At 46.9% G+C, this 11,641-nt stretch overlaps 1 protein-coding gene across 1 annotated transcript; it reads right to left on the bottom strand.

The window, feature by feature from the left end:
• Positions 1-8,761: 8,761 nt before the first annotated feature.
• On the bottom strand, positions 8,762-11,301 carry C1QTNF8 (C1q and TNF related 8). The gene is made up of 2 exons (XM_009511980.2): positions 11,076-11,301; positions 8,762-10,295 (listed from the first exon to the last, which is right to left on the bottom strand). The coding sequence occupies exons 1-2, from the start codon at positions 11,299-11,301 to the stop codon at positions 9,748-9,750; spliced, it is 774 nt and encodes a 257-aa protein (XP_009510275.2). The 3' UTR covers positions 8,762-9,747.
• Between the last annotated feature and the right edge of the window lie 340 nt (positions 11,302-11,641).

An 11,641-nucleotide genomic window follows, 5' to 3' on the forward strand; every position in this document is an offset into this window, starting at 1 on the left:
GCAAAGCCATTCAGCCTCTGACGAATGCCACCTAATAATAAAAGCTTTTGGTATTTTCCTTTTCACTTGTTTCACAAAGAGACAGGCCACGAGTCCGTGCAGTAATTCAGAGGCTGCTGCACCGCTGCAGGTTCAGCCCGCAGCATCATCACCCGCCGCACCATGAGACAACGGCTCCTGCCACAGGTGAACAAGCTGTGGCAAAACCGGAGGGCTGCCAGTTTTGGGGAAAAATCACCTAGTTAGTATTCATCCTGCCCATCACAGGGCTGCCCTGAGGTGCTGCGGGTCGACTTTCAGCTCTCCAGTCTCAGTGAAGGTGGTGGGTGCTGAGAGGCTGAAACGCTTTGCAGGGGCAGAACGTTGCTGGCCCTATGAAGTGGGTGAATTGCTTGGCCCAGAGCATCAGTGGGGAAGGATTTTTTTCTGCTTGACAGAGTACATGGTATCTGTCAGCTCTGAGCACCCACTGCTTTCTTCCCCAAAGCCCCTAACAAATGACATCGCAAGTAATTAAGCAAATGTGGTTAGCAGTTATAAGGCTGATAAATTGAAACTGCTATTCTTAATGAGCAGAGAGACTCAATTAGCTGAGGTTAATATACCAAATAAATGCTATTTGCTCCACTTCAGAATCATCCAAGGTGAAACACCCCGGCACTGGGAGATATCGAGCACATAATGCAGCCACACTAGAGACACTGGTAATCGAACATCTGCTAATGTGCAAACCATTAGGAGACCTGTCACTAAAAACCTGAAATCCCCAGGATACGATAACTTGAGTTATCTCCAATAACAGGCCAGATCTGATCAGTACCGACAGTGCTGGCTCTATGACCCACGATCCATGAATTTGCTAAATTCAGGCCAGATTCCCACTGCCTGCTTGATTTGACTTCATTCTGGTCTCAGGGGTATAGCTAGGGGAACAACGGGGGATTATGTTGGGTTGAGTCACAACTTCTTCAAATATTTCAGCTGTGTAACCTGCACCAGCCATTCCTGAGTGCACCAACACCCTTTCTTAGCCCTGATCCTCTTTTGTTTTGGGTCTTTAGAGCACTAAGCTCTTCTGTTTCTTAATGAGATAATTTAATACATTAGCTGCTCGGGACTACTTTAAGCCTCCCTGTTTTAACATGGCAGAGAGCAACTGAAGTACTGCTAGAACGAAGGTTGTGCAAGGAACCTCTATGACTTAACATGGTGGTTGTAGCATCCCAAATTAAATATGCCTGGTAGGTTTTTTTCATGTTTTCTGCATTACATACTCCTCCCAGCCCTGTATTTCTATTCCCCGGAAAGCAGCAAGGCTCACTCTCTCTCTGCAACATATAATAAAGCTGAGACACAAAGCACCGCTGCCAGATGGGCACAGAAAGCATGGCAGGAGAGAGCAAGGAGGAGCTGGCATCCACATCACCTGCCCCAGCAGCTCCTTCTGTATTTTCCTTAGATCTTAAAAATAGCAGACGACAAGTCTTGCAGCCAGCAAGCATCACCGCAGCAGCGTTATGCTGTCAGCTTATTTCTCCACCCTGGGGAACAACTGTGTGGTCTGAGGGAGCATTTCCTACCAAGAGGAGCATGTTTCAGGGCCAAGGTCTGTGTCTGTTCACAGTTGTGTGTTTTCAAAGCTTTTTGCTGAAGTTTGAAAGTTCTTGGCATTTTCCTTTCCTCTGGAGCACTTTCTGAGCCTTTCCCTCCTTGATTTTACCCAGGACTGAAAGCAAAACCACTGGGGACTCCTGCCCAGGCCACTTCAGAGAAATTCTTATCAATGGGATCCAGGCACCACAGCTGAGAGTGGCAGACCCCCAGAAAGCAGGCAGACACCATTTAATTCCCTGGACACTAATGCTTGTCCAGACCTGCCGTCTGAGATCGACACAGCAGCATGTGATTTACACTTCACTGTACAGGTACCTTCTCACTCACCAGGAAGGCCAGAACTCTGCCTTAAAAAGGATGAAAAACACAGAGAAACAGGGAAGAATGACTTTGTAATTGATTTGCATTCTTCCTTGCTTGGAAACAAGGCAACGTGATTCCCTGGGCACAGGCAGGCAGCCGTGCAGTGCTGGCATTTTGCATTAGCAAAAAAACCAAAGCTAGCGGCAATTCCTGTTTCCTGCAACAGAAATTTTGCTCCTTCAATGGCCTTTCAGTGGCAAAGGCAGGAGGAGATCCACCACTTGCTTGCGCTGCAGCATTCAGGTCCCTGAGCCAGCAAAAGAAAAAAATGTGTCTGCTCCCCCCCAGGACTGAGGGAGGAAGCAATTTCTTTGTGAGTTGACTTTAATGCAATTTTCCCTGGAAGAAGGGAGTTGCAAATAGCATTAAGTTGTCATGTCCAACGTATGGCAGCGATTGTCCAGGTGCCCAGATCCTCTGCGGCAGCTGGAGCATGACATGGAGCCGACGTCAAGAAAGCATCCGCTGGTTTGGGTGAGGGGAAGCAAAGCCCCCGCACCGCAGCACCAGAGGGGCTCCACCAGCTCATCCTCCCAGTTTGCCGGTCCCTGAGCTGCAGACAGTGCTGGCAGAGGGGACACATTCTGCTGTGGCCAAATTCGGCACTGCCAGAGCACAAATACCCAGCTCTGAGCTCTCCCCACAAGACGATAATTCCTGCCCCATTACGGTCGCACAGTGAGGGACCTCTTTTACCAGGGGACTTCTAACTGAAGACCTGGTTAGACAGCACATAAAATCTCAGAGAATTAGGCAATGAAAAGGCTCCCCAGCCTGTCCTGGGGCATCCCTTGCTGCTCTGTCTGGAGACACAGCCCAATGGTTTGGGAGAAACCATTCCCAGCCTCCTACCCAAGCAGAGAAAAGGGCAAGGGTGGGGAAGCAGCACATAGGGTGTGCAGGCCAAAGTCCCCAGCCTTTTAGCTAAGTATTGCTCCCTGGCTTGTAAGTGGTTTCTATTTGCTTTAACACCTTCCTATTCTATCTCCTGCATTTTATCTGCTACTTTAAATCTTTGTTAGTGAATAGGTTCTTACCAGAATCATTAAGTTCCATTCAACTCATCCAAACGCAACCCATTAGCTTTATTTGTTGCCTGGTTTCCTTATCTGCACTGATGTTATCTGCCCGTTCCTGTTGTAAAATAAAAGTTTCCTTATTGAGAGGAAGAAAGCAGTTTGCCGAAGGCAGAGGTTCCTTTTGTTCTTACCCTGACCGACAGAGAAGGATCCTTCCAGAAAGCGAGGAGGGATGAAGCCTCACCAGAAACAGCCTCCTTACCCCCAGCAAAGGCTGCCCGAAGATGGGGGTGCAGGATCTGTTGGATACCCCGGCTGCAACAGATTGCAGCCTCCCCATGGAGGTGAGCACCGTAAGCGGGGCAGGATGCAGCGAGGCCCTGCATGGCAATACCTGTTTGCAGTATTAGCTAATCCACTGAGCAGCTGAGATTTAAGCACAGCCGCACCATAGATGTTCTCACACCTCCCCAGGAAGCAATTTTCAGGTTTAAGTTTTTATGTGATCATTGCTTTTAAGATTTGGTTGCCTGAAAAGAGGTTTCAAAAGGGATGAGGAAAGCAATCAGGCTTCCAAAAGCGTCCAGCACATGCTCAAGGCAAACTGCTTAGTGCCTGAAGAGGCTTATAGCACAGCCCACCCAACGCAGGATCAAAGGAGTAGCACTAAACTACTGCTGGGGAGAAGCACGTTTGCTGTCAGATCCCATTCTGAATATTTACAGACAGAAAAAACATGCAAGGAGCTAGAGCTTGGAGGAACTTCACAATTTGAGTGAAAGTTGGCAGAAGAGGGATTTTACCAGTCTCATTTGGCTGGAAAAAGCCTGATTCATGTTAGCTCACAGCCCTTACTAAGCTTATGATCAGCCAGAAGAGAGCTGTGATTACAGCATGGAATGGCTTATTGCTGCAGGTTGAAATCAAATCAGGGAATCGGACTATCTTTGAAGAGCACAGTTGAAAGACTGAGCACAGAGCAAGACTCCAGGCTTAGCAACCTTAACCCTGGCTCAGAGAGCTGCTGTAAGGCAGGGAGCAGCGGCAGGATGAGCGCATCCTCGCTCCGGGATAGCGCAAGCACGTGGTGAGCAGGAGAGAGCACAGGAGCCAGATTGCTTTAGTGGTTAGCTCTGTGGACAGTGTCTGTCCTCCCAGGTCCTCTTCTCACCTGGCTTTGACTGCTCATTACCACCACAGGGGTGCAAGCAAGGCAATTAACTGGGTTTCAGATTCACTGCTAAACCTACAGCAAGATGAAGGCCTAATCTTTACCTGCTGCTCTATTTATTGCAAATTAGAAAGTGCTGCAAGAAGGGCTCTCTTAAAGGAGATGACCTTTGCTTTGCAGCTCACCAGAAGAGTCTCAGAGAGTCAAGTAACTAGTTCAGAAGTTTAATCAACTTAGAGGAGGCTGACAGCACAGAGCAGCAGGGTCTGACCAGAAGCAAGCATAAAGGAACAGAATAATTGGGAGAGAAAACAGGGAGCACACAGAGATTTTAGTTTCCTTGATGCCATTTGGCATCAAAAGCAATAGGCAGCAGCCCAGTCACCAGCTCTGCCAGGTATAATGAGCTCTAATAGCACTGTAAGAGCTATTAACCTGAACACTGGTTGTTTGTCACAGCCAGGATTATAAGCCCTTTAACACCTCTTTCAAGAGAGTATTTCTGACTGGTTACAACATTATTGAAAGACTATGCAAAAAGGCACTAAATTCTTTAAGAGAAAGGTCTTCTGCTAGGTCAGTGAAGAAGTTGCAGGACCAGCAACAGGACCCAAGAAGGGTGTTTGCAACAACACCCTCATGCTCGATACTGCTGCAGCTCATTGCAGGCAACAGAAGTGGAAAAGAAAAAAAATACATTCAGAGTACTTACTTTAAAAAAAAAATAGTGTCTTCTCTATTAAATACTAAAGGAAAACTCTTATCTGAATTTCCTACAGCACCTTGCTTATCAAACTTACATGAAACTCATCTCCTCCAGCAAGTCCAAAACACACCATAGTCTTTACTGCTGCCTTATATAGTCCCTCAGCTTGTTAAGGCAGACTCAGGTGGGCTCCACGTCATCGGCTGCTTCTGCATATAAGGAGGAGTTCAAGTACACCCCCCCCCCCCCCCCCCCCCCCCCCGTTCTGCTTCAGGGAAGGGGAAAGGAAGAGGAAATCTGTACTGGTTTTAAACTTGTAGGGAAAATAGGGTCAGACCCTGTTAAAAGTCAGATGGTTCTCTGTTTGAACTCAGAGAAGGGGTGTTTTCAGGTCAAGTTTGCAAGTGCAGGGATTTTTCCCCCCCGCCCTGTTTTATACCTGCAAGGTAAGAACTAAGAAGATGAGCAAAACCAAGTCACAGAGCAATTATGTAGTTAAGCAAGGACTCTGCAGAAATGCTACAAGTCATAATGCAGTGTTTCATTTAATGTAATCGTGTAAGGAAGGGTAGTGAATGAGCATGTTTGGCAGTTGTAAGATATGAGTTAAGCACAGGATTCAATGGAGCAGATAGATTCCCCAGTAATTATTGAGCTGTGCTGCAGGATTTCTATGTGTGCGTCTGTGATATTGGAAATTGCAGCTGAATCATATTTAAAGTGATGTGAAAGCAGGCCTGGCTTAGCTTCTTCATATGGGGCTTTTTAGTGGGAACTACTTCTTGTGGCTTTTTCAGGCTTTTCTCAATGAAAAAAAAAAGCTGAAACATAAATTTGCAGGAAAAGAAGGTTAAAGGGGTGCTGTGCAGCTGTGTGGTGCACTCCTCTGCTCTAAGCTAGAGCTGCCCTTGTTCCCGGCTCGTCCTAGGATGTCATCGAAGGCTTCCTGGGAGGGAAAGCTTGTCTTTCACGCTGCAGCCACTTGCAGAGTCTGATTCTCCTTCTACTGGAAGTGTTTTTTCCTTTTATTGGACATAAACCCCCAGTAGATACAGGCAGGTCACTTGCTTTGTCTCTTCCGTTCTCCACCTTTTTGGTACGAGGATGGATGCTGTCCCAGCATACCCTCTCACTGTGAGGTGCTCTTCTGGGGCTCTGATGCCAGAGAAATGAAGGAGAGGATGCTAGGTGAGTTTATTTCTTCCCTGTTGCCAAAGTTTGGGCTAGTAAGTGTAAATCACATGCAGGTTTGCAGTCAGAAAATAAAGGGTATGTTGTCTTAAAGTCTGTTTTAATCTTATGCCAACCAAAAGAGATTTTTTGGGGGGAAGATGCTTCCTATCTGGTATTTTCTGTAATCTTTCTGTTATAGAAGGCTCCTGTTTACCATTTACAGCTCCTTGTACATGATCTCAAAAGGTTCCTTTGCTTCCCCCATTCCAGGCCCTGCCCCAAGGCCAAGTCGGGTTATTTTGGCAAATCAGTTTTTTGGTGCCTTGTACCATGCTGGGGTGAAAGGGACCTGCAGGGGAGCTAATGTTTCTTAATAAAATGCACCTGGGAATTAAGGCAGCTGAGGCAGTTTTGCCATTTCTGTGGAATACTGTTCACTGAAGGATTTGGAAAAAAGATTCTGACAGATCCCTGATGGCTTATTTCAAAGCGTGAAGTACAAAGTGCCAATTTAGGGAAATAATTGGAAAAATAAATACAAATTAAGTTTTTTCTTTTTCATTTAGATTTCAGTACTTAAGCTCCCCACTCTCTTCTCTTCAAAAGAGAACTTAAAAAAATGCCTTTTTCTTTTTTTCAAAGTTTAGTTTCCAAGCCACATATTGCTGGAATAAAGGGGATTTAAATTCTGTTCCTATAAGAGAGACCCTGGCAGGCTGCCTGGATGTTGATGAGCAGATCTCAAATATTTGTGCTTTGGATTTGGCTCATTAACTTCTCTAAACGGGGATGCACGTCCCAGCCCTTGAAGTTGGAAAAAATTGATGGATGCATTCAAAATGCGGCAGTCGGAATGTCTTTGTACATTAAGCTTTTTCGATATTTTAATTTTTTTTTCCCCCAAAGAACTTGGCAGGTTGAGACTTCTGGTTCTTTGACTGATTTGAATAACGTATGCAACCCAATAACCTTTTTTATTATTCGAAAGGTTTTTCTGCACCTGAAACCAATGTGGCTTTAATGATTTACCTGCTTATGCCACTGGCATATCAGTCATGAGCATTTTTAGTGTGTCCTATTGCTTCAGTCATCAGAGGCTCCCTAACTGTGTGTCTAGGTGTTATGGAGATATGCATAGATAGTGATAGAGATGGATGGAGCTTTGCTGGCTTGCTGGTAGAAAGTAACTTTTCCAAAAGCAGTGCGGATTGAACATAAACATGTTCTGGATGTGTTTTTTCCAGCGTTGGATTAAGCACTGTCAATAACTCCAGCCGGGCATGACATTTTAAGAGGGCTGGATCATTTTCTTTTTTTAATTATAGCCAAAGTAGCAAAATGCAGATGGGGGTGAGCCAAAGCTGCAGTGAAACGGCTCGATATGTGAGGAATGTTAGCCCCATGACCGCGTCAGCCTCAGTGAATAATCCTTGCTCCACCACAGGCATCCCATGAGGTCCTCCGCCAGCGGTGCCCTGCACCCGGGGCATGACTTTCTGCAGCTGCAAAAATCTAGCTCTGGGTGGGGAATGGTTCAGAAGATGGGGCAAAGTTGGAGAAAAAAAAGATTTTGAGCTCTTAAATGTGGTTCATGGCCGGGAAAAACAGCCTGCAAATGCCTTCACTGAGTCCAGTGCCGTGGAAAGGTTTCTGCTTGTGCACGTTTGCTCAGGGCTGGCATCTCCCCATTAGTGCTCTCAGCACTAAGTGGCCTGCTGCAAATAAGCAATGCAGCCATTAGGGCTTTTACCATCATCCTAATGGAAACAGCTGGTTAGGGAACTTGTTTAGGAGGGGTGTGGGAAGGAGATGCTGTGCAATGGCCTGACCTAAGCAGCTGGGGTAGCTGACAGTGGGTCTGGGGAGGATCTGTATAATATGCCCTTGGGAGTGCTTTTCAAAGCTATGCTAGCCTCTCACTTTTCAGGGTTGCAGGCTGGGATGGCAGAAGGAGCAGACATTGATGTTTCAAGGGTAGAAGGGTAGATTTAGACTGAATATAAGGAACAATTTTTTACACTGAGGGTGGTGAAACCCTGGCCCAGGTTGCCCAGAGAGATGGTCGATGCCCCATCCCTGGAACCATTCAAGGTGAGGCTGGACGGGGCTCTGAGCGACCTGATCTAGTTGGGGATGTCCCTGCTCACTGCAGGGGGGGTTGGGGTGGATGGGCTCTAGAGGTCCCTTCAACCCAAACCATTCGATGATTCTAAGTCTTGTAGACCCATTTCATCATGCATTTACTTTGCAGATAAGCTACTTAAATGCTTCTGTCTTCATGAAGATTGTGAGATCTCAGAATTGATATTTTTCAGCAAGGGGTCATTAAGTTCTGTCTCCCCACCCTGATACTTGAGGATGGCTGTTTTACCGGCCTGTGAGGAGAGGAGTTGGTGTCAGTCTAGCTTCTGGAGTCCCTTGGCATTAAAGTAACTCAAATTGCCACCTAAGACAATCGTGTGGGTCTGGATGTTCAGTCTAGTACCCTATACTGTGAAAAAGCATACGGAGATAAGATAAAACCAGTGTATTCCAAGCATGTGTATTCAAAGCAACATCTTTATTTCAGCTACTTCTCCAACCAGCTGTGGACAGGTGAGGTACAGCAGTGAAGCAGTTTGCCTAGCAAGAACCTTTCATTCATCCTTCATACAAATGGCTCGGGATGCAAACAAGAGACTGGGGCAATGCGCAAGGGGGAGCCGGGGAAAACAGTGTCTCTTGCTGCTGCATGTACCTTGTTTTAGGAAAAAAGAAACCAAATCCCCTGAAATATCACTGCTTGCAGTTAAGCACCTTTTTTCTTTCCCGTTTCTCCTCCACTTTCCAGAAATGAAGGCATTACGAGATGGTAGTTTTCAGACATGAGCATGGCCTCAAATTCCAGCCTGGCAATGAACACTCTGAAATGGGATCCTAAGGCAAGGCCCACTTTTTTCCTTAAAATACACATGTTCCCAGCTGTGCTGGATGCTCTTGTGTGAGAAGCGTTGTTAGCAGTACAGAAGTCTAGCGAAGTTATAGCATGTGGCTACAGCTATACTTAAAGCTACGTGCCTCTGAAAAAGCTTTGCTGGATCAATATGCTGTTATTTATCTAATTCTAGCATTGTGCTCTCAGTATTGCATGAAATGGAACAAAACCATAATTTAGGGTGTGCAAAATACTGTTCTTAATGTTGGGGTGTTGTTGCCCACCTGAGTGGAGCAGACCTGGTGTAGGTGCTGGTGAGTGTGGGCTCTTACTAGTAACACTGCACCCGCAAAGATACCCAAGTATTGTTGTAGGAGTAATGATATTCCCTAACTAGCACCCAGATAACTGGCATCTGAAGATGACCCTTGGATATAATTAAAATGTCTTCTCTAAAGCAGAGCAAAGAGGTTGAATATTTGCTACCAACTTGGCAAACTCTTCAGGGATGTTACTGGGGATCTATATAGGGCTGCAGCACCGGGGCCTTCTGCCTGCTGCTTCTCCAGGGCACGTAAGGGCTGAAGCCGTCTCAGTACTCCTGTAGCTTGCATCACCTTGAAGCACAGTCACCTCCATCCACACAGGTCACCTTGCCATGGACGTACAACCCTGTCATCAGGCCAGGAGGCCTCTAGTCCTTCCAAGTGGAGCTAGACATATGCATTTCTAAGAGGGAAGACACTAATGTATCTACCAAAGCTTCGAGCCTAAAGCTGATGAATGGCTACTCTATGGCTGGCTTGATTAAATGGCCATTGAAGATGATGTAAACATCAGACTCCTCACTATAGATGGCATTTTCTCGCTCCCGCTTGAACATCCTCACCCAGACCTCCTCTCCTTCCTGCAGGTCCAGCATCAGGCTCTGGCTCTGCATGATGCTCCGGTCGCTGGGCTGGGTGTAGAGGATGGCCACCTCTTTCTCGTTCTTCATCAAGTGCAGGTAGGTCTCCTTGAAGTTCCAGGTGTGGACGTTGAGGCTGAAGTAATAGACTCCTGCCACATAGCAGAAGAACTTCCCCGAGAACATGTTGAAGTGTTTGTAGAGGTTCACGAACTCGGTGTCAAAAGTGACGTGCTGGAAGTAATCTGAGCTATGAAGGGGTTTTTTCCGACCCACTGAGAAAGCAGCATAGAGCTGCTTACAGGAATGGCCTTGTGGGCCGGGCTGGCCTTTCTGTCCCTTCCGTCCATTAAAGCCACGGGGCCCTCTTTCTCCTTCCTTCCCAACTGCTCCAGGGTACCCTTTCTCTCCCATTTCACCCTTCTCACCTGCGAGCATAAAGGAAAACCTTGTCAGACACAAGCGTGCAAAGCTCAAGCTGCAGACACGTCCTGCTGGAGACAAGCAGCAAGGCAGCTGTGCTAAACCACTGTTTTCCCAGCACGGAGGTCTGGAAGCACTGGTCAGACACCAGCACCCTCCTAATTATCAGAAAAATAAAAATGCTAGGTGAAAGCTTGGCTCCACTGAGCTTGTGGTGCCAATGTTCAAGGTCCCATAGCGGAACGCCGTGGCCTGACCAGACCCGTTACGTGAACCCAGTATTTGTGAGCGCAGCCCCTTCGTGCAGAGGTTTGGGCAAGAAAACTTACTGATTTTGCTGAGGTCTGATTTGAGCCTGGGGAGAGGTGGTTGGGTTTGTCTGGTCTGCACATCCCCGCTCACAGGACTCCCTGACACATCTCCTGTATTATACACTTAATTTTTGCCTGCCTGCCTTCCCGAGGCAAAAAAATGTGCGACGGAAAAAGTGAGTGTGTCTTTTCTAGTTTCTAACTCTGCTGTGTAGGGATTCGGTGATAGCATTTGCATCTGGTTTTTAGTGTGACCTAATGTGACCTTCCAGTGGTTCTGGTTTTTGATGGATTACAGCCTTTTGCCAACTCTCCTCACTTGCACACATTTACAGCCTGTGCTGTGTCACCCCTCAACCTTCTTTTGGGTAAATAAAGTGGATGAGTTTCTTAGTGCAGAGAGGAGCACGGCTTGCAAAATGAGGGCGAACAAGTAAGATAAAGGATGTTATCACAGTAGTCAGCTTTACCCACCTTTGAGGATGGTGATATCTATAGTGGGTTGGACTTTGGGGACCGAATAGGCAGGGTCGCTGCTCATCCTTGTGTATCGTGAGGAGATGATGGAGACGGGCTGCTCTGAAGGCCCGCAGCATCGCACGCACGAGAGGCGCCGCGGTTCCCGTCTCGGCAGACCCTTTTCCAGCACGGCACCGATGTTCGCAGTGGATACCAAGAGCAGGAGAAACACAGCACTCATCTTCAGCAGAGCCAGCTGGACCGAGCAAAGGAACAGAGATGATTAACATGGTGATTCAAATCAGAGCTTCTGATGGGCCATCTGTTAATGTTACCGCAAGGTGCATTTCTTCTGGTTAATTATTAGCTTATCTCGTCGTGGCACCAGGAGACTCCAGGTAGGAAGGGTGTCCCAGTGCGTACCGTTTGCAAGCAATGGAAAAGGCAATCCCTGTATTCTCATTACCTGCAGTTGATATATCTGACAAGAGGCACCAGGTAAACTAGGGGGGGGAAAAAAACCCAAACCAAAACCTGCTGAGATCAGAAGCGAAGGCTGAGATGCTTAAAGCTTGTCTTAG

Source organism: Phalacrocorax carbo, chromosome 10, assembly GCF_963921805.1.
Source record: "Phalacrocorax carbo chromosome 10, bPhaCar2.1, whole genome shotgun sequence".
NCBI classification, from domain to species: Eukaryota; Metazoa; Chordata; class Aves; order Suliformes; family Phalacrocoracidae; genus Phalacrocorax; species Phalacrocorax carbo.

What these genes read in the sequence shown, in the direction of transcription:
- C1QTNF8 (XM_009511980.2), bottom strand. Translation starts at nt 11,301, where the DNA reads ATGAGTGCTGTGTTTCTCCTGCTCTTGGTATCCACTGCGAACATCGGT. An exon ending in AGATATCACCATCCTCAAAG is followed by an intron (nt 10,296 to 11,075) that starts GTGGGTAAAGCT and finishes TTATGCTCGCAG; the next exon opens with GTGAGAAGGGTGAAATGGGA.